Source organism: Brachyistius frenatus, unplaced genomic scaffold (genome assembly GCF_029030835.1).
Source record: "Brachyistius frenatus isolate BFR_SWC_R1_liver_20210118 unplaced genomic scaffold, ASM2903083v1 Contig_116, whole genome shotgun sequence".
NCBI classification, from domain to species: domain Eukaryota; kingdom Metazoa; phylum Chordata; class Actinopteri; family Embiotocidae; genus Brachyistius; species Brachyistius frenatus.
The window spans coordinates 1,130,928-1,152,878 of NW_027210715.1; the positions used below are offsets into that span (position 1 = coordinate 1,130,928).

At 40.5% G+C, this 21,951-nt stretch overlaps 1 protein-coding gene across 3 annotated transcripts in view; it reads left to right on the forward strand.

Moving 5' to 3' along the window:
• Positions 1 to 324: 324 nt before the first annotated feature.
• mkln1 (muskelin 1, intracellular mediator containing kelch motifs) overlaps positions 325 to 21,951 on the forward strand; it is a 32,204-nt gene continuing 10,577 nt past the window's right edge. The window contains exons 1-12 of one of the 3 annotated variants that reach the window (XM_069713210.1): positions 325 to 405; positions 1,400 to 1,469; positions 8,172 to 8,314; positions 13,449 to 13,537; positions 13,652 to 13,761; positions 15,822 to 16,014; positions 16,152 to 16,268; positions 16,518 to 16,583; positions 18,756 to 18,868; positions 19,219 to 19,431; positions 20,157 to 20,378; positions 20,481 to 20,610. In XM_069713210.1, the coding sequence (XP_069569311.1) occupies positions 326 to 405; positions 1,400 to 1,469; positions 8,172 to 8,314; positions 13,449 to 13,537; positions 13,652 to 13,761; positions 15,822 to 16,014; positions 16,152 to 16,268; positions 16,518 to 16,583; positions 18,756 to 18,868; positions 19,219 to 19,431; positions 20,157 to 20,378; positions 20,481 to 20,610 (1,546 nt within the window). In that variant the 5' untranslated portion in view covers position 325. Of the gene's footprint in view, positions 406 to 1,399; positions 1,470 to 8,171; positions 8,315 to 11,164; positions 11,360 to 13,448; positions 13,538 to 13,651; positions 13,762 to 15,821; positions 16,015 to 16,151; positions 16,269 to 16,517; positions 16,584 to 18,755; positions 18,869 to 19,218; positions 19,432 to 20,156; positions 20,379 to 20,480; positions 20,611 to 21,951 lie in introns of those variants that run through there. The other 2 variants (XM_069713211.1, XM_069713212.1) reach the window with 2 other exon arrangements.

Here is a 21,951-nt window from a genome sequence, read left to right on the forward strand (position 1 = left end):
CAATTTCATTCCAGTGTGTTGTAATAATTTATTCTAAATGATTTTATTTTATTTATTTATTTTAAATTGCTCCTAAAACTACAGTTTTAAAGTAGCCATTGGGTTTGAGATAAGAAATGATTGGGGGAAAAAAATCGGCACCCTAAAATGTTTTATTGGGATGGATACGGAAAATATACACATAAACACACGTAAACACACGTAAACAAACATAAACACACGTAAACAAACATAAACACACGTAAACAAACAAGCCGAAAGAAGTGTGCTGTTTCTTTAAGGCTGCACTGTCGGCCTTTGGCCGCCTGTTATTCTCTGCAACAAGATGGCTGTCGTTCCTGAGAGCAGAGTCCTCACTTTCAGCGTCTTTAAATGGAGCTCTTACTCCTCTACGTATTTACCTGAGTGAGTAGTACGCACATTAGCTGGCCCCGCACATGCACATGTTTGTGCGGGGTAGGTGTTGGGGTTGGTGGCCTCTGTCCCCGGCTTCACCCAGCCGGCCCTGACTGGCCTAAGCTCGCCTGCGATCCGAGCCACTAACGCTCGTCATGTCGGCCGCGGTGGGGACGTTTGGTTTCGGTACTTGGCTGCCCGATAGTGATGCTGCTGATGATCCACTGACGTGTTTGGTTGCGGACAAGATGCTTATGGAGGATTTCTATGTCCAATGAGACGATGTTGAACTTGTTTCTGAGGATCTTCTGTTAAACATTTGGCTAAGTCAGACTTGGTGCATTGTCTCTCAACGTAAACAAAGCTAATCACCTTATTTCCATCTGTTGAGAAGAGGATTGTTTCTAACCCGCAGACCTGCTGTTTGTAACGCCATGTAATGTATTATTAAAGCAGTATTTATTTTAGGATTGATTCAACAGCGTTACAATGGACGTTAGGTGGTTAGCTTGTGTTATCTAACCAGAGCTCTGCGTTAGCAGCTTTGCTAATATGCTTGTTAAGCGGCTACCTGAGACTAGTGAGACTTTGCAGCTAGCTCACACATGTTACCCGCTCAATGTCAGGATTTAAGATGTCACCATACTTTAAAAGGGTTCGCCTGTTGCTGGCTCCACATTCAATACAGATACAGCTTAGCTGTAGCTCACTTTAGTGTTAAGTTGGCAAACAACAGTCTGTTGGCATTTGCTGAAATAATAAGCTAAATGAAACTTCGCACCAGTTAGCCGTAGCTTATCATATAATTATTTCCCCCTTCACAGTTAGTTTATATGAAAACACTGTGCAAACACATGTGACGGTTTATTCTGCCCAGTAATAGACGGTTAGTCTTGGCTCATAACTTTGATGCAATGTTGTCTGTCTTGAACATCTTTGTTTTGTTCTTGTGAGCAGTTACCAACAGGGGGAATAAACTCATCTCTATCTGTATGTTGTTTAGGAATATTTTGGTGGATAAACCTAACGATCAGTCCTCCAGGTGGTCTTCTGAGAGCAACTACCCACCACAGGTAGGCACACTCCCTCAACTTGACATCACTGACAATGGGACAGCATTGTTTTTCCATGATTGCTACCTGTTGACTGATTTGTGCAGACAAATATGGGTCCCAGATAACTTGATGAAAGATGACTACGGTACCTGTAGCTGAATGAAAACTGTCAATTTTCACGATTAAACTATTTATTGCTTTATCTCTAAAAAGCTGGTAAATTGTGAAGCAGTATGATTTCCCCAAAGGCCAAGAGGACACATTCAGATTGCTTGTTTTATTTGACTGACACTCAAAAATCCCCAAAACATTCACCCTGCAATAAGTTGGAACAAAGAAAAGCATCAAATCATCAGACAGAAGTGTTAGATGACAAATGCTTTGAACTTTTGTTTGAAAAAAATGACAATTCAAGATTCTTGTCCGCGCTGTGACTGCCTGTCGCACTCAGCAAAAGGTGCTGCACACACAGATAGAGCCAAGACAGAAGAGAAAGTGAATCTCCACCTCTGAATAAGCAATTAGAATCAGAGTGGGATAACTTTAGATATCCCCAACATTAACATAGGGATGTCCTCGAAGACGGATATCAGTTAAAAAAAAAAAAAAAAAAGTGGATGCAGCGAGACTGCCTAAGAAGGAAACACATCAAACATGCTCGCCCATCTTTGAGAACATCAACCGTACATGCAGATCAAAGTATGCCTCCTGTTTCTGCCTTTAATCCATAACGGAAAAATAACTGAACGTTTAAGCATCGGTAATAAAATGTGCGATCAAAAATAATTTTCCACCTGCTGGCTACCGGCTAAATCTTTTCCGACTATGGGTTGCTGACATAAAGGTGTATGAGCTTAAGGTTTAGACAGGATCCGTCTAGCTGAGTTGTCGCACACCTTTAGTAAACTGGCAGTTCAATGATCAATGTTTACAGCACTTGGAAAAAGGGAAAGGCATTGTTAGGATTTGATCGATACCAATACCGATACAACTTAGACACCGATACTTATTATATCTCTAATCAAAACAAACAAAGACGTAACATTAAAAGATGTTACAAGATTCAATGATGTTTTTTTTATCATTAATTTTTGTCTGAAATATGTTAATTTACTTCTTGAGGTACTTGTATATACATTGTGGGAAAAACAGGTGGGTATTGTTAAGATTTTAATGATACTGCTGCTCTTTAATTGTGCTGCTTATTGATACAATACTTTAAGGATACTATAATCGTTTCTTTTGGGGGGTTTTTAAGAGGAAAAAAACACAACGTCATGTACTGTAGATATATTAACATTCTTAAGCAGCAGCATTATTTTAAACAGTACTTCTGTCCTCGACAGTGTTTTCATTGTGCAGTTGTTTACCTGCTGCCCCGCATATCTGTTGATGCGCCCGTGTGGCCTTCAGGCTGCTCACATACTGAAGCAACGACAGATCAACTTAGAGGTTGTCTGCCAGAAACTTTGCATTTCTCTGCGTTTATGCGATGGACCTTCGCTAGATGTCTTCACAGATTGCTGCTTTTCAGTCCTTACATGCAGAAACATGGTCAGCATCGACGGTAGTGAAGGGTAAAGACAATATCTGGATGTTTATCCTCTCCGCTGCTGTCAGTGTGGTTCTCTGCGTGTGCAGCTGCAAACTGCTGAAGCGGGTCACAGAGAGTTAGTATCAAATTTTGTTGCCCATCCATACTTGTAACGGCAATATTGAGAAATATTACAAACCAAGAAATGAATCAATTATCAGAGAAAATAATGAGAAGATTAATCTATAACAAAAATATACATTAGATGCACGGTTTCATAAGAGCTTCACCTCAGGTAACTACACACAGTAAAATCCTGCTTTTATATACTTGCATTAAATTTATTTTTGACATGCTGGGAAATGTTCACAGTGCTCTCTGATGTGCTGGAGCTCACAGGCTGGCAGAGGTTTTTCAGGCTGGAAACTGGTGTACGACAAATTGAATTAGCACTAAACAGCACTCTCAAGCAAACTTGGTGTGGCCAGCAATTAAAATAATTGTGGGACATGCTGTTAAGAAGACCCACCACACATTGCAAAGCCCTGTACCACAGCTTCTTGTTCTGGCCAGAGCAGGTGTCACAGCAGATGGTCTAGTTTTTGCCATACTGGGAGAAAGAAAGGGTGCAGATAGGAGATGACTGCGTTGGAGCCCTTGCTGATACAGTGAGCCTCATTGATCAAGTAGTTAACCTGCTGAAGCACATCCTCACAGCAGACTTCAAATACGCCACACTCAGGAAGCCAAAAAAGTCCACCAGTCCTGTTTGGAGAGGGTCACTGGGGTAATAGACCTGTAGAAACAAGAGCAGAATGGAAAGAATAAGTAAAGAGGGATTCACTCATTAAACATTCATTTTTGAATTATTCTAAATTAATTATACTTTTGTCTTGGTCAGTAAACAATGCAATTTCATTTGCGTTTATCTATCATTTTGTTGCATTATTTATTTTCTCTTTTATTTCTCACAATCTGAGGAAGTGATCTTAAAAGATAATATCGCCCTAAACATACCATAATCAAAGCTGTAGTGCATGATGACTTCTTGGCTACATAAACTCGCGATTACATATATCACGATACTTGAGGTGCTGATTTGATATGTATTATTTGATTTTTAACCCTCCCGTTGTCCTAGGGTCAAAATGACCCGCAGTTGTGTCCAACCAAGTTCTATTTAATTTAATTTAATTTTTATTTTAATAGTCACCAATGATCCCAAAACATATACAAATTAAATAGAACTCGGTTGAACACAGCTGCGGGTCATTTTGACCCTAGGACAACGGGAGGGTTTTAAATATTGAAAACTGAATTTTGAATATTGTGATTTTTGTTTATTTTGTTAAAACTAGAGTATGGAAAAAAAAATTGAATCATATTCTTATTGAGTCCTATTTCCAAAACAATGGACACCTTTTTTGACATTAATCATTTGTATAACTGGGTATAAAAGAGGCAAATACTTCAAATACTTCTGTATGCTGCTGGAGCGAAAAAAAAAATTCCCCTCAGGGATTAATAAAGTAACTACCTAACCTAACCTAAATTAATCAAGCCCCTGAAAACTGCACACAGAACAAAAGTGAGCTTTTACATTAACGTCCTTTACATATGAAACTGAACTCAAAACTGTCTGTTTGCATAGGACAAATAAACATATTCATATTCTAAGACATGGGCAGCTTTAAATTGGCAGCATTTAACTGTTCATCAAGGTAGTGCTTGGAAGTGTAAAGATTTTAGTGTAAAAGAAAACAAACACGAGCTGGTCAACATGCTTCGCAGTGAGGCTGCTCTTCTGAGCAGTCACAATGCCTAGCTGTAGAGAACGCGTAGAAACGCTTGTCCCTGGTACATGCACGCAGGCACGCACACACACACACACACACACACACACACACACACACACACACACACACACACACACACACACACACACACACACACACACACACACACACGTACTGGTCGGCTAGCTTGGCCAGGAGAGGGTGCTCATGATGAAGTTCTGTCCACCAGCTTGCAAGTTGATTCTTCAACTTCTGACTTAACCTTGTTGTGGAGTTCAGACATGGCTGTCTCCTTGATGACCATGGCTCTGTGGTGTAAATCATATTTAAAAACTTTTCCACCACGTTGTATGGACGAAAGTCATTGCAGATAAAATGACCAACAGACTGTATGATATGTTTAGCATTCTCTGACCCGTTCGGTTGTTTAGTCAGTGTTTAGTCCAGCGTCAGCTTGCTTGCTGCTGCTGCAGCACAGGTTGTTTAGCTTTTGAATGGTGTCGAGCGAGATGGGCACTCGTGTTCGTCGTATTTCCACAATACGATACATCCCCATGGCAGAGTTTGCATATTGCTTTAGTCATGTGTAGCCCTCCTTTTCCTGGTAGTTAGTGAAATCCAAAGTGTTTCCATACTCTGGATTTAAAACGTCTAATTTTGTCTCACTCATTTTGTTTGAATTTTATTTTTCCTGAAAAGTATAACATCAGTCTTCACATATCAGAGACAACAGCCAAGAAATACACTGCGACATCGACATCTGCACTGCGCTGCACTGCACATCCTACACTGCGACATCTGCTGGGTAAAAGCTGTAACTGCTTTCTGCACCTACCAAGATTAAAGGGAGCAATTCAATTTGAAATTGATTAAATCCTGGATTGAAATAGATTTGAAAAATCATTTAAATAAAAATTGCGGTAATTGTGGGAATCAATCTTTTTCCCCTAGCAGCTAGTAGCCGTGTCCTGGTATGTCTGGCACATGTTCACAGTACAGAGGTGCTGCTCATGTTTCCTTAATTTTGCGGATTTAACATAAGCCCAGAAGGTTGGCGCTGTCAGTTATTTTTCTTGCACACTCAGCACAAGTCTTGTCATGGGTTTCCCAATGACAATGTTCACAGCCTTCACAACACAGTGGCCTACACCAAAGTTTAAGAGGAAAGGGATGCTTGAACAGATTTTTTTTGACATCTTGAATTGATTAAAAAATGAAAGAATTGTAATGAGCAAAAAAAAATCCAGGGATGTGCCCATGGAAATGGCATAGCATGGACATCATCAAAACTTTAATGATGGTGGACTTTTTGGATGTGCTGAACAGTCAACAACCTCCTGCTCAAAACATGCCCACAATACCTTTTTATCTTCAGTGCTAATCCATGTTGCTTTTACAATTTGATAAAGTTGGTGAGCTTGTTTAACACTGGAATAAACAACCAACATCCTGATTAGATTAAGTCGATTACATTTCCATATTAAGACGACCCCATGTAGGCGATTCTTCTCTGTCAAAAACAACCATCTTCAATGTCAATACACTTTATTCACTCTTCAATGAAAAGGTGTTTAGGGAAAAACTTTCTGACCTTACAAAACTATACTTTCTATACTTATCATTTGAATGTTACACTAGTATTGACATTGTATTTAAGATGGCAGTTTATTTATTCAGAAACACATAACAACTTAAAACACCCCAAAAATGACTTTTATACTGTAAAAATGTGTTTTTACAAGAACTGACCTCCACCACTTCAGACTCATTTTGATGGAACACTTTACATATGGGTTTTGAGTGGCTGTTTTGCAACTACAAAAAGGGAGGTAAGCAGGCTATAACGTTAACTACAGGCTTAACTGATCGCAATGTTTTTGTCCGTCCACAACTGGGTACATACAATTTAACTTTACACTCATCAGTTATAGAAAAACATAAAACTTCCAACTAACGGCAGGGCAAAAATATATTAACTCTACCAAACTGCAGGAACTCTACCAGCCAGTGTTACACTGAAACCGGTATCCCATCAGATAACCCGTTGTGATATTCTTACCCTCACTCCTGATGCCAAAATTTAACCAACCAAACCACCACTGCCAGTCATCAGATTTCTGTGTAAAGCTGAACTTTGGGCAGACTGCCTGGAGGATCTCTACTGCCCCCTAATGTTCAAGGTGGTAATAAAAATGTGATGTAATTCTTCCAAATTACACCTTTTAAATAATAAGTCAATCTACAGAAAATTCATCAGCAACTGATAATTAGTCATTCAAGTCATTTTGAGGAGAAATTATCCTCAATTGTGGGAATTAGTTGCACTTCTTAAGTGCTTTTAAGATAAATATCCCTGAGGTTTGGACTGTTGTTTTGACAAAAAAAATATTGTATAATGAATAATGAAAAGAATACATGTTGTCTGGCAAGTTTGAGTTATTTTGTACCATTTTTGATTTGCAATGACAAACTCAAACAAATTATGTATTGTAATAATAATAATAATACTGCTGGAGAAAAAATTCATATTTTTTTGGGCTTGCGTCACCTTAACCAAAACACTGAATCTCAAATTGGAAGATTGTTCACACAAAGTAAATACAATCACAACTCATAAAAGCCGCTCATATATCTCATTGTTAATTATTAGGTTTGAATCACTACAGTAATATGCAATAACATATAGACTGTCACTGCCGAAAACATGACCTTCAAATGAGTGGAATAGTTTGTTCCTCCTCCATCAACCAATTAAAACAAAGTTTGGGCCATATTACGGGCAACTATCTATAAATTATTGCCTTGAATATTTGAGTAATCACAGGAGCTTGATGGGAGGATTGGGCTGTTTTATCATATTTGGACTTGTTACAAACAGAATCCATGGAGAGTCAAAAGTCAAGTCAGTTGAGCTGCTTTTATTGGTCATAAAGGTTGGAATTGAAATTCATGTGGAAAGACTCATCAACGTTGCATCTCAGATTAGTTTCATGTGCTCTCAGTACATAGATTAATAGAAATTGCAAATCTTGTATCAATGCATGGAAAGATCTCAGGGGTGTGTTAAGTGCCTCCTTTCCAGATACATACTGTATGCTCCAGCATGTGGCTTCCACTTATTCTGGCCTGATGTTGATTTGTCATTTGATGTTTTGGCTACTCAGACCACCAAGTGACAGGCAGATACAACTCATAGATTGTATGCAACTTACTTCACATAGTAGATTGACCCTGCTGTAGGCAAATCTTTTGACAGCACCTGTTCTGCCATAATAACATGCCATGCAGGACTTCAGGAATTTCCTGAAGTCCTGCATGCTCATTAAATGCATTATAACACTGCTCTTTGCTTTAAAAATATTTCATGTGTCTATTTTTCTTCTCCTCCAGTTTTTAATCTTGAAATTGGAAAGGCCAGCAATTGTTCAAAGCATCACCTTCGGGAAGTATGAGAAGACTCACGTTTGCAACCTCAAGAAGTTCAAAGTCTTTGGTGGAATGAGTGAAGAGAACATGACAGAGCTTTTATCCAGGTGAGATATTCCCACTTATATAAATCCAGTTCTTGTGATTACTGCAGTAAGAAATGACTGAATTTACAGAAGCTTTAACAGCATTTGTTTGTATTCCTGATTGGAAAAATTGTGATTGTTTGGAGCTGGTGATGCACAGCCCCATTGGAGTAGGTAGTAGGAGTTCAATTCAATGTTATTTATTTAGCGCCAAATCACAACTCCAGTTATTGCATGGCACTTAACATAGTAAAGTCCTTACAACAGAACTTAAAAACATTATATAAAGAAACCCAACAATTCCCACATGAAAAAAAAACTCCCCTTCAACAGACAATATTTTTTTGAGCGTTGTCTTTTTGTTTGGTGTCTTTCACTCGCCCTATCTGGGCTTACCTTGATGCCGATGTCCCCTGCTTTGCATCACATGGTGTAATGCTGCAATAATATTTGTTGATTTGGGAATAGGAGTGCTTGTTTTGATGTAGCTAATGTCCCAAATAAAAATGCAGCAAAACTGTCACTTGGCATGAATTGTGATTTTATTATAATTAATTGTACAGCCTTACATTAGTTAATACTATTACTTTTGTTGTAATGGAATTTTGGCAGGGTATTTGAATGCATCACCCGCCAACATAGATGCCAGCTTTATTAATACCCTGAAATGACCGTGTGTCTGAGCTGTCTGAGGCCAGAGAAGGCCTCGCATCAAACAATTATAACCACCATTTGTAGATGCAGCGATAAACTGTTCACAGACAATGTTTACCAAAAGTGTTTCTAAGCCCAGACTATGATTTCCACTGCAGATTTGTGTCTGTTTTTAATGCAGTGCGGCCTGAGGGCCCGAAGATCACGGTAATTCAATATTGATTTTCAGCGTTGTCCACTGCATACAGACATTCCTCTAGATCAGGGGTGGGCAAACTACGGCCCGGGCCACATCCGGCCCGTTGGTCTTTTTAATCTGGCCCGCTGAAGATTGGTACAGAATTGCCCAAATCAAATCATATCATAATTATGGCTGCATTCATTTGACCTTGTCCTGTAATACTTGGCGGTCCACCAGGTGGCGCACTAGGCGCAGTGATACATTGATTTGATTTTGCGGAGGCCGGGCTGCTCTCTGTTGTTACTCTGCTGCTGCTCTGAACACATCTGCAACAATGAACGGGCCAAAGAAAAGAAAAGTCGACAGCGAGTCCCGAGTGTTTCATAAGGAACGGACGACTAAATACTTTTTCACTGAAGTCCGGTCGAAGGCTGTGTGTCTGATTTACCAAGAAACCGTTACGGTTTTAAAGGAATACAACATCAGCTGTCACTTTTCCACCAAGCATGCTAATTGCGCTAACAACCAGTCAACGCGGGAACGGACGGCGACCGCTCGGAGGTCGGCAGATCGTTTGCAGGATCAGCAAAACACCTTCATCTGACAAACTGCCATCCAAGAATCAAGCACGAAGGCAAGATATTTGCTGGCATTCAAATTAGCAAAGACCAGCAAGCCTTTCTCCGAAGGGGAGTTTCTCAAAGAGTGCTGGTAGAGACAGCAGGTATCTGGTGTCCTGAGAGAAGAACAAATTAGAAAACATGAGCTCATCACGCAGGACGGCGACTCGCCGTGTTGAGATGATTGACGAAGACTTGGCTAGCAAGCTAAACAAAAAAGCGGAGTCATTTACATGATATTTCTTGGCACTGGACGAAAGTAATGACATAAAGGACACCGCTCAGCTTTTAATTTTTATCAGAGGGATTAATGACAATTTTGAGATAACGGAGGAGTTTTTGGCCGTGGAATCCCTGAAGGGGAAAACACAGGGAGAGGACTCGTATGACGGCGTGTCGGGGTCATCGAGAGGCTCCAGCTACCTCGGAGTAGCTCGCCAACGTTACCACAGACGGATCGACAAACCTGACTGGAAAAAACATCGGGTTGCTCAAAAGAATCCAGGAGAGGGTGAAAGAGGACAACCCTGAGCAGGAGGACATTTTCTTACACTGTGTAAATCCGTCCTGCAGCTCGACCACGTAGTGAAGCCGGTTGTAGAAGTGGTGAACTTTATTGGAGCGAGGAGACTTCACCGTCCTCAGGTTATTAAGTTTCTTGAAGAAACTGACTCTGATCACCAGGACTTGCTTCACCACTCCAACGTCCGCTGGTTAAGTTTGGGGAAAGTATGTCAACGAGTGTTGGAGCTCAAACAGGAGATGATCTCATTGTTGGAGCTACTTGAGAAAGCTGACGATGTTCCTGAGCTGAGTGACAGATTGTCTTTGTGATTTATCTTTTGCTGAGGACGTACTGACACACATGAATGAGCTGAACGTGAAGCTACGAGGAAAAGACCAGTTTGTGCATGAAATGTACACAAACGTCAGAGCCTTCAAAACCAAGCTAGCTTTATTCTCAAAGCAAATGTCAAACAAGTCATTTGCTCATTTCCTCACACTGGCTACGCTGAAAGACGTCCTGGACATGAAGACATACAGGAAATCACTGGACGACCTGCACGGAGAATTCTGCCATCGGTTCTCTGATTTTGGAAAAATTGACAAGTCACTTCAGCTGGTGTCCTGTCCCTTCAGCTGGTGTCCTGTCCCTCCAGCTGGTGTCCTGTCCCTTCAGCTGGTGTCCTGTCCCTTCAGCTGGTGTCCTGTCCCTCCAGCTGGTGTCCTGTCCCTTCAGCTGGTGTCCTGTCCCTTCACACGAGACCCTGAAACGGCGCCACAGGAGCTGCAGTTGGAACTGATTGATCTCCAATGTGACACCGTCTTCAAGGAGAAGTTCAACTCTCTTAAACTGGATGTTTATGCTTCATGAAAGCAGCCAAATGTCCAAACATCCAGAAGATGTCCCAGAAGATGCTGGTGTTGTTTGTCTCTACGTACGTGTGTGAACAGACTTTTAGTGTGATGAACACCAACAAAGCACCTCACAGATCCCAGTTGAGTGATGAACACCTCAGATCTGTTCTGAGAACACAACAAAACTAACACCAGACTTCGATGCTCTGACAAAGAAGGTGATCAACAACACTGTTCCCACTAAAAGTGAATGTACGTATTAACACTGTGATGCCTTTTTTATGTTTATGTTTGATATGTATGCATCTGGTGCTGGCCCGGCCCGTCTGTCAAATTTTAAAAGTCAATGTGGCCCCTGAGCCTAAAAGCTTGCCCACCCCTGCTCTAGATTCTTTTAATTTTTTTCATGATTGTATGTACCGTAGATGATGAAATTCCAAATTCCAAAATTCTTTCCAATTTTACGTTGAGGAATATTATTCTTCAATTATAGCACTATTTTCCCCAAGCAGTGCACTGCTGAGAGACTCTCTGGGATGCTCTTTTTAGTTTTCACTCGATGGGTTTTGCTGCACAATCACTTTTAGTGGAGAAAAATAATACAGAAGAATAATCAAAACAAAGACGAGGGTTCTGCACAGCTATGCTGCTTGAACCTGTAAATAGAGCTAAGGGTGCTGCGATCAATCGTACAATAAGTTAAAAAGTTTTATCGTCTGTCTCTAAAAAGGCTATTCAGAGGAGGCTGTGCGCTTCTAGCCAGCCACAATGCTAGCATTAGCTTCTTAACAACAGGTCATGCAAGTTAAATGTCACTTAACTTAAAATAGTACCAAGTACTACAAAGAACATGTACATGGTTCTCACAGATAGCACAGATATAAATATTAGTTGATCTTAAATAGTTTTGCTGGAGATTAAACACCCCAAGCAGCATAAGGCAACATACACAATAATAAAGCTCTTCGCTTGACCTCATGGTGTCAGTTTTTTTTCATTCGGCTTATGTGAAATTGAAAGTGCAAGCACTTGGGCGCTGCTCCTAAGTGTTTTAACTGTAGGGCAAATCCAGGTTCTTGAGAAGAGCTCGCTGCGGAAACACTCGGCTTTGTGTGTCTCGATCATAGACTGTGTATTAAAGTGGACATAGCTTCCCAATCTGAAAAATGAGGCCGATGCAGAAGTGCCTTGAGCTGCAATTCCACCGGGTGCTGCTAGTGGTTGGCTCCTAAAAGCCTCCGGCTCCGTTGACATAAAATTCTCAGTCAATATAATGTCTCGGTTATTTCATTGTTGTTAGCTAAAGTCGCTCCTTCTTCTTCTCCTTTCTGGCTGTCCATCTTAAAAATAGTCCCCTCATTCTATTATTATAATAAGCTTCAAAACGACGTGTTTTGGGGGGGGCGTCTCTGTTTGATTGACAGGCCTGTGATAAACAATCAGATTGGTCAGATCCCCCGCTGACAGACAGAGATTTCTAAAATATGGAGAGCAGTGTTTCCCCTCGGGTAGAGTTGTTGCAGTGGAGGTGAGGCACACGTCCACAAAAAAATTGCATATGTGTACACATGACAAAACAAAATTATTTGGGTGTGCATATATATATATATATATAAGAAAATACAAAACTTGTTACAGCAGCGGTCCTGAAACACTGAAAGAGGTTGGTTGTTACTATGTCGTTCATATCCTCATGCAGTTTGCTCTTGTTTTGTTTGATTAACCCAGTTCACTGTTTGTTCAGTCATGTCAGAAAGACAGACAAAATAGACTAACTAAATAGAGAACCAGTGTTAGAAGTCAATAAGTGATTAGCTCAGAGCCAGTCAACAAATACAAATCTGGGCAATGTTCTGACTTGAACTATTGGAATCCATTTAAAATGTTAACATTTGAATGGTTAAGTTACATAGAAGAAAAGGCTTTGGTGAGGTGGTTGGGTTATGTTTTAGATCTGACTGAGCCACATTGTGCTTTCTTAATTAATATTATTAGAAAATGAAATGTTTTTGGTGTCAAAATTGTTGCCATTCAACCTGCACCTTTTATATGGAGATGTTGGGTATCCAGTGATCTTGGAGCATTGTCTTTGGACAATCTGCAATCAGTACAGGAAGGTTATTCCGGTAATTGGAGAATTCCATCTACCAGACTGCCTGTTACAGAAGAGGACAGATCATAGCTGTAGCCATCAAACCCACAAATTAAGTCTTGTTTATACTCCAGTGTTGGAGGACTATCCAGAATGTTCCAGCATATGGATTCAGTTGGCATCTCATCCCAGTAATGTTATTTGTGAGAGAGACACTTCATCTTGATTCTATCTTTCTCTGTCTACCAGTGGCCTTAAGAATGACTACAACAAGGAAACGTTCACCTTAAAGCACAAGATTGATGAGCAGATGTTTCCCTGCAGGTTTGTCAAAATAGGTAAGAACTGATAAAGTTGGGAAAAACATCTGTCCTTTGTTCTGTCCAAAGAGTTCATGTTTTTACACATTTGTTTTATTTTTCTCCACCTTTTCTTCCTTTTTTTTGTCTCAGTGCCTCTGATGTCTTGGGGCCCGAGTTTTAACTTCAGCATCTGGTACATTGAGTTGCACGGTATTGAAGACCCTGATGTGGTGCAGCCCTGCCTTAACTGGTACAGCAAGGTAATAACTTAGCCTGGAGCTTGGAGACGTGGGGTAGAACTGAAATAGTTGATTACTGATTTTGCAGACTTGAATCTATATTTAGATGGATTAACCCGCTGGCAGGAGAACTAAACTGCCTCTGAGGGGTCTATTAACAAGACAAATGCCATTAAGCAGGGCAAGTAAGGATATAATCAAGCCTTTGATAGGTTTTCTTTCATCAAACTAGTAAGAAACATCAAAAGAATCTGTTTAGTTTTAGTAAATTTGTGTCTTAATTTTAGCTGAAAGCAACTATAACTCTTACTGTAGCTTTTCAACCCATGTTTCCAGTTTGTTCTATTTTAAATTCAGCTGATCAAAAGGGACCTAATCTGAACTCCTACACCTTCCAAGCATGTGATATCATAAAAAGCAAGATCTCATGTCCATAAAAAAAATGTGATTTGGGTAAATTTGTTGTAGTGAAATTTAGTTAAAGACCAAACAAACGGCTTCTAGTGAAATAAGTTTTAGCAAGGCTGGCTGTTATATTTTATATCTATATATTATTTGTTAATAGTGATGAAGGTACAAAACCCTTTTCATCAATACTTTATTTTTTAGTTGAATTTTGCTAAATATGAATGTTCTGTAAAACTAGACATGTAGCGATACCACTTTTTTATTTAGGCTGTTGGCATTTCAAGTGCAGGAATTGTGATGTAAAAACAAAAACTGTAAAATATGAATACAGCAGATTCTCAACCTACGAACACAATGCGTTCCGAACAGCTGTTCATAAGCTGAATTGTTTGTAAGTCGTTATATATTAAATTAGCATTTAGCATTAGCATTTAGCACTAGCATTTGCTTTCTTAGGCATGATAAACACGTGAGAAACAGGTGATAAATATATGAGAAACGGTAAAGTATCCAAGATGGTACGAACTAAGGTGAACACAACAACGAAGTGAGTGTTGGAGCAACGAACGAAGTGTTGGAGATGAGCCGGTGGTGCTCGGCGTGGGTTGCGGCAGAAAGGGGAATGAGTCGGATGAGGCGCGCTGTACAAAATACGAACTTGCGAACGCAATACGGCATTTTACGAACATTTATGGACATCCGTCAGCGGTTGTTCGTATCTACGAATGTTTGTAACTCAAATGTTCGTAAGTTGAGAACCCTCTGTAATATAAAACGATGCTAGTTAAGATTGTACATAGTACAGATGGAAGGCATATGATGGTAGACCAAATAAGTACAGTATGCCACAATGTAAATGTATACATTGACTGAACAAATATACAAGTGGGCTAAATAAATACATAATGCAGTGCAAAATAAATCGTGCAATATAAAAGGGCAACAGTGATGCAACTAGTAACCACACTGGTAATTGTGTAGTGGCTGTACTTAGTCCTGAGATGACCAGTCAGGGGACTGGTGTATGTGTGTAATGTTGGACTGTTTCAGTGTGTGGGAGTGGGAGAAGTGGACCCGGCATGTGAGGGTGGCAGTGTGTAGTAGTAGTGGGGTGTGATGGTGAGGTGTTTATGTGGTGGACAGGAGCAGGGTGTTCAGAAAGTGTGACAGCTTTGGGGGAAAAGCTGTTGCAGAAACTTACAGAGCTGAGTTCTGAGGCTGCGGAACCTTCTGCATGATGGCAGAGAAGTAAAACAGACTGTGAGTGGTGAGAGGGGTCCTTCACTATGAAGGTTCTGTATGCACAGCGCTTCCGAAAGATGTCCTGGATGGAGAGGACGGAGACCCCTATGGTTTTCTCAGCGGTCCTGACTGTCTGTGGCAGGGTTCTGCGTTCCAATGACTTGCAATTCCCAAACCACACAGTGATGCAGCTCAATAAAAATAGTTGCCCGTTTAAAGTTTGTCCACTGCCGGTGTGCACTAGTGTCACACAATAACTCACTTGGATGTCCTGATACCCTACTGATTAAGGTGCATATATCTCAAAATCCCAATAGTGACAGTAGTGACATCCACAGTTCAGCCTTGACTGGCAGACTTTGGCAGCTGAAACTTGTTTTTGTTGACTGATTTGAACCTATATCGGCTCCCTCTTCATTGTGTCCTCACAGTACAGAGAACAAGAAGCCATCCGCCTTTGCCTCAAACACTTCCGGCAGCATAACTATACAGAGGCCTTTGAGTCGCTGCAGAAGAAGACTCGAATAGCGCTAGAGCACCCCATGCTCACCCACTTGCATGACCGACTGGTGCTGCATGGAGACTTCGATGCCTGTGAGGAGCTCATAGACAAAGCTGTGAGAGGTATTGTCCTTAACATTAAAGTTTCGTCTTAGTCCGAGGTTACTTGGACATTTTTTTTTTTAAATTTGGAAATATGTTTAGGTTATATTTTTGTTTTCTAATGGTGATTTCTGCCCTATTTGATCATCTCTCTCTAGACGGTTTGTTTAACCAGTATATCAGCCAGCAGGAGTACAAACCCAGGTGGAGTCAGATCATCCCAAAATGCAACAAAGGTACAAGCGCCCAAGAAATCAACCGAGACGACATTAACAGTGAGACCATCTATTCAAGTGGGAAAAATTTTCCCATTTGCCATTCAAACATTTCCGTACACTTTGAAAGCTTTATGACCTTGTCTCTAAGCCCTCCCTTTTTGTTTGATGCCTCCCTCCTACCCCCTTGCTCCTTCCATCGTTCCACACTTTTACATTATCCACTCCCTCACTTTCTTTCGGCGTCATCCTCCATCCATCCCATGCTCATACACCATCCTCGTCTCTTCCTTCATCTCGTCCTTGCAGGTGACAACGATGACAACAGGCCCGGGATGAGGGGAGGACATCAAATGGTCATCGACGTCCAGACTGGTGAGCCAGTGTTGTGACTTGGCTGTGACTCACATCCTCTTATATAGACTCAGAATGCAATTCTCGATTGCTAATCAAGTCAACCCTCCCTCTGCCCTCCGCCTATGAGCACCCATTTACAAGTAACCATTTCTGTCCTCCCCAAGTATGTGTGTGGGAAACACTGCATATTGTACAAACCTTCTGCAATCTACTCCGAACCGGGTCGTGGGTGACTGGTAGTTCACTAGCCACAGGTTGGAAACCCCTGGTGTAAGAATATGACAGCTAACATAACTAACAACATATATAAATAGATAAATAATCAAAGTAAAATTCAATTAAAAGTAATACTGTAATATTTGTTATTTATTTTCAAAAATGAAGTGTCGTATTGGCCATTTTTATTGTAACAGTTAATACACTTTAATGAGAAGACTGAGTTATGTACTGTCAAATTGAATAAATGTCCATTCAGACAGGAGCAACATATTCATTATTAGTAGTGCAAAGGCAAAACTCGCGCTCTACAACCTTTGTTTCAAGAGTTGGAGTGCCTGGACATACAGTAAACAGACTTCTGAAAGTAATTGTTTGGGTTGCTAAGCATTCATAGATGTTCAATAGGATTAAGAGCAGGACTCCTTGAAGGCCACTTTAGAATAGTCCAATGTTTTGGGAGCTTTTAGCTCTGTGTTTTGGGTCATTATCCGGGTGAAAGCCCTTTTTGACATCAGACAGCACGCTTGGCCTCGGTAGTCTTGAAATTTGACTGTGAGCTGATGTGACTTATCTAAGAAGCGCCATTGCACACGAGTAACTTTCCTTGTGTCTATTAACCCTGCAACTCTTGGTTATAAAAAAAACAACAACAACTGATTGGTCAACTAATTATATTGTAGGCTTCGGCCACATCTATTTTTTTTTATTTTTTTTCTCTCTGTGTATACGGCACATGACCATAGCCTACAGTACTGAAAGTGTTACTTTGATTCTTGCCGGGACAAACTTTTTAACTACATTATTTTGTAGCTCTGTGTCCAAACCACCAATCCTCCACCCTACCTCCAAATAATTATTCTCTAGGCTGTTCCTTGTTGTAATAAATGTATTTCATTTTTAATATAGTTTCCTTTTTCAACAATAGAGCAATATTAAACAAAAACAAAAAAATTCAGTTTTTCACATTTTTACTGAAGATTGTCAGACATGAATATTTAATTCAACCACACAAAATGAAAATAGACTAATGGAATAGACAGACTCTTATGGGCTCTTATGTTAGTTAAAAGTAATTTTAACTGAATGTGATATATGAAAATAGGTCTATAAATAGTCTGAATAATTTTGCCTCAATAAATTCTTGTGCTACCAGCCAAAAGGTCATTGATCAGCCCTTATGTTTTACCTAATCATCCAGCTTTGTCCAGCTCTGGATAAAGCGGTGAAAGGAAAGACGTTCCTGCTGTGCAGAATCTTTCTTCAAAAGCTGTAATACCAGCCCACATGCTGCAGGTTTTGCGGTTTGATGTTACTTGCTTTCATCACAGCTTTACATAGTGCATCAAACAATAGTGCTGTACTTGCATTTGCTGTCTTGCCTGTATCATTGGATCTGAACTCCAGATTGCCATACAGAGTTGTGTATCCCCACCAACTAAACTGATCCTCCAGCTACCTACATCTTGACTGACCTCTGGTGGAGCGTCTTCTGCACCACAATGTTATTAGAGCATCTCTGCGACAATTAAATAGAAAAAGAATATTTGGGATTTCAAAATGGTGTGTTACACTTTATTTAATGTGATAACACCTAATTGTAGTTTGCTGTGCATCTGTAACATGTAATGACCAAAAATTATTTAAAAAAGTTAGAGCTAGTTGTATTGGACTCTGTATTGGACAATGGTGCTTAGTCACATAGAAAAAACCTGACTTTCCATATTCTCTGTAAAACCACCACCAGATTTAAAGGCTGTACTAAAGCATAACCCAAATCTGATTATTCACTGTAATTTCTTGAGTCCATGAAAGGTAAACTAAAGCTCTTTACTATCCAACTCGACAGAAACCCTGACAGACGACAGTGCTTCCAAAACAGAATACACATAAAGAAAAAAGTCTCTGTTGTACAGCTGCAGTTGTACAGCAGTTATAAGTGGGTACTTGCTGAGCAGTTTTTATGCCCTGCAGAGACCGTCTACCTGTTTGGGGGCTGGGATGGCACACAGGACCTGGCAGACTTCTGGGCTTACAGTGTTCAGGAGAACCAGTGGGCCTGCATCTCCAGAGACACAGAAAAAGAGGTAAGGAAGGGTCTAAAAATGGAATTGTCTTATTTTTCCAAATAATCTTTAATTAATCTATTTTTGATGGAAACTTTGACCATGTTCCCGCATTGTGAGGATGGAATAATTTCTTTTTTTTTTTTGGAAGGTAGATTTTATTCAGTGAAGACCGAATTCAGGAAAATGTTTTGTTTTTATGAAGTCTTCACATCACATGTCTTGGTTGATGGTTTGAGGAACAATATTTATGAATAGTTTGGTCTCCTTTTTAAACACATTATACCCTACTCATCCGGACTAGTTCTTGACTGAAGACACTAATAATATGTAAAACAGCTGCATAAGCTTGTCTTCTGTGTACCAATCAGAGCGGTCCGAGTGCTCGCTCGTGCCACAAGATGTGCATTGACTCGCAGCGACGTCAGATCTACACACTGGGTCGATACCTGGACTCCAGTGTCCGGAACAGCAAGTCTCTGAAGAGTGACTTCTACTGCTACGATATCGACGCCAACACGTGGACGCTGCTCAGCGAGGACACTTCAGCTGACGGAGGGCCGAAGTTGGTGTTCGACCACCAGGTAGCTGCAAAGCCGGACCTCTCGCTCCTTTTTACACACAGGCTGGGAAATTGGCAACAAGTTGAGAATACTGCTGCAGTTTTGTAAATTTATCTGCTCGAGCATCCACCTTATCAGGTGATTGGTCATTTCAAAGATGTCCTACTCCACTCTAAATCCTGAGACTTCAAAATGATTATTAAGCCTACCCTCTCTGAAAACAATGTCAACAAAAATTGAACATTTAGTTAATGTAAATTGAAGACAAGTAGGATACAAAAAACATTTTTTTATCACAAAATCATTTTTATTTGAATTTTGTGTCTTCAAAGATTTACAATTTAAGATTTACTTCAATAATGTTATTCAAGTTCATCTTTTAAGCGGTTGCAAAGGTTTTGTGTGCAACTTGAGACATCCTCTCTTTTTGAGCTGAATTCTGTACATACTATAAATAAATAAACTTAACATCTTCTCAAATGGGAAATGGGGCTGGGCAATGTGGCCTCATGTACTCACAATCAACCAGAACAAGCTTCTGCTAAAACACCCCAACATTAATTTGAATAAGTTATGAAGTATATATACATCATCTATGTTTTGAAATATAGATGAAATCAAGGCCTTTGTGTCATGTTTCAACAAACCCAGTGGAAATCCAAAACTCCTTCTGCTGTCCTTTACATTCTCTCTTCACCCCGTTGTCTCATTTCTCAAGCTCTCTGTTTTCTCCTCTCTTCCTGCAGATGTGCATGGACTCTGAGAAGCACATGATCTACACGTTTGGCGGTCGAATCCTGACGTGTAACGGCAGCGTGGAGGACAGCCGGACGTCGGAGCCACAGTTCAGCGGCCTGTATGCCTACCATTGCCAGGCAGCGACATGGAGCCTCTTGCGGGAGGACTCTTGTAATGCCGGGCCAGAGGATATCCAGTCCCGCATCGGGCACTGCATGCTCTTCCACACTGTGAGCCTGGATACAGATTTTCTCTTGCTCATAATAGTGCTGTTAGACTTATAATATTAGACACTGAGTTAAATCTTTATTATTTCTGTATTTTACCACCAGAGAAACCGCTGTCTGTATGTGTTCGGGGGTCAGAGGTCGAAGACGTACCTCAATGATTTCTTCAGCTACGACGTGGACGGAGACCACGTAGAGATCATATCAGACGGTACCAAGAAGGACTCGGGGATGGGTGAGAAGCAAAATTCCAGGATACAATACAGTTTCAACCTAAACCAAAATTTATAAAGCTCCACTTGTCAATTTGACACTCTTTTATCGATCAAAAAAATTCCACCTTGTGAGGTTGAGGAATTAAATTTTAACTCAGATTTTAAATCTCTGGTAACACAGTGATCTGAATGATCAGCCAATCAATTTAATTACCTTTTGCTTGTTTTCTGCTTCCTTGTGTCCATTGCCTACAGTTTAGTGCTATATTATATATATATATATACAGTGGGTACGGAAAGTATTCAGACCCCTTTAAATTTTTCACTCTTTGTTTCATTGCAGCCATTTGCTAAAATCAAAAAAGTTCATTTTATTTCTCATTAATGTACACTCAGCACCCCATCTTGACAGAAAAAAACAAATGTAGAAATTTGTGCAAATTTATTAAAGAAAACCTGAAATATCACATGGTCATAAGTATTCAGACCCTTTGCTGTGACACTCATATTTAACTCACATGCTGTCCATTTCTTCTGATCCTCCTTGAGATGGTTCTACTTCATTGGAGTCCAGCTGTGTTTAATTAAACTGATTGGACTTGATTAGGAAAGGCACACACCTGTCTATATAAGACCTTACAGCTCACAGTGCATGTCAGAGCAAATGAGAATCATGAGGTCGAAGGAACTGTCCAAGGAGCTCAGAGACAGAATTGTGGCAAGGCACAGATCTGGCCAAGGTTACAAAATAATTTCTGCAGCACTCAAGGTTCCTAAGAGCACAGTGGCCTCCATAATCCTTAAATGGAAGAAGTTTGGGACGACCAGAACTCTTCCTAGACCTGGCCGTCCAGCCAAACTGAGCAATCGTGGGAGAAGAGCCTTGTTGAGAGAGGTAAAGAAGAACCCAAAGATCACTGTGGCTGAGCTCCAGAGATGCAGTAGGGAGATGGGAGAAAGTTCCACCAAGTCAACTATCACTGCAGCCCTCCACCAGTCGGGGCTTTATGGCCGAGTGGCCCGACGGAAGCCTCTCCTCAGTGCAAGACATATGAAAGCCCGCATAGAGTTTGACAAAAAACACATGAAGGACTCCCAGACTATGAGAAATAAGATTCTCTGGTCTGATGAGACCAAGATTGAACTTTTGGCGTTAATTCTAAGCGGTATGTGTGGAGAAAACCAGGCACTGCTCATCACCTGCCCAACACAATCCCAACAGTGAAACATGGTGGTGGCAGCATCATGCTATGGGGGTGTTTTTCAGCTGCAGGGACAGGACGACTGGTTGCAATTGAAGGAAAGATGAATGCGGCCAAGTACAGAGATATCCTGGAAGAAAACCTCTTCCAGAGTGCTCT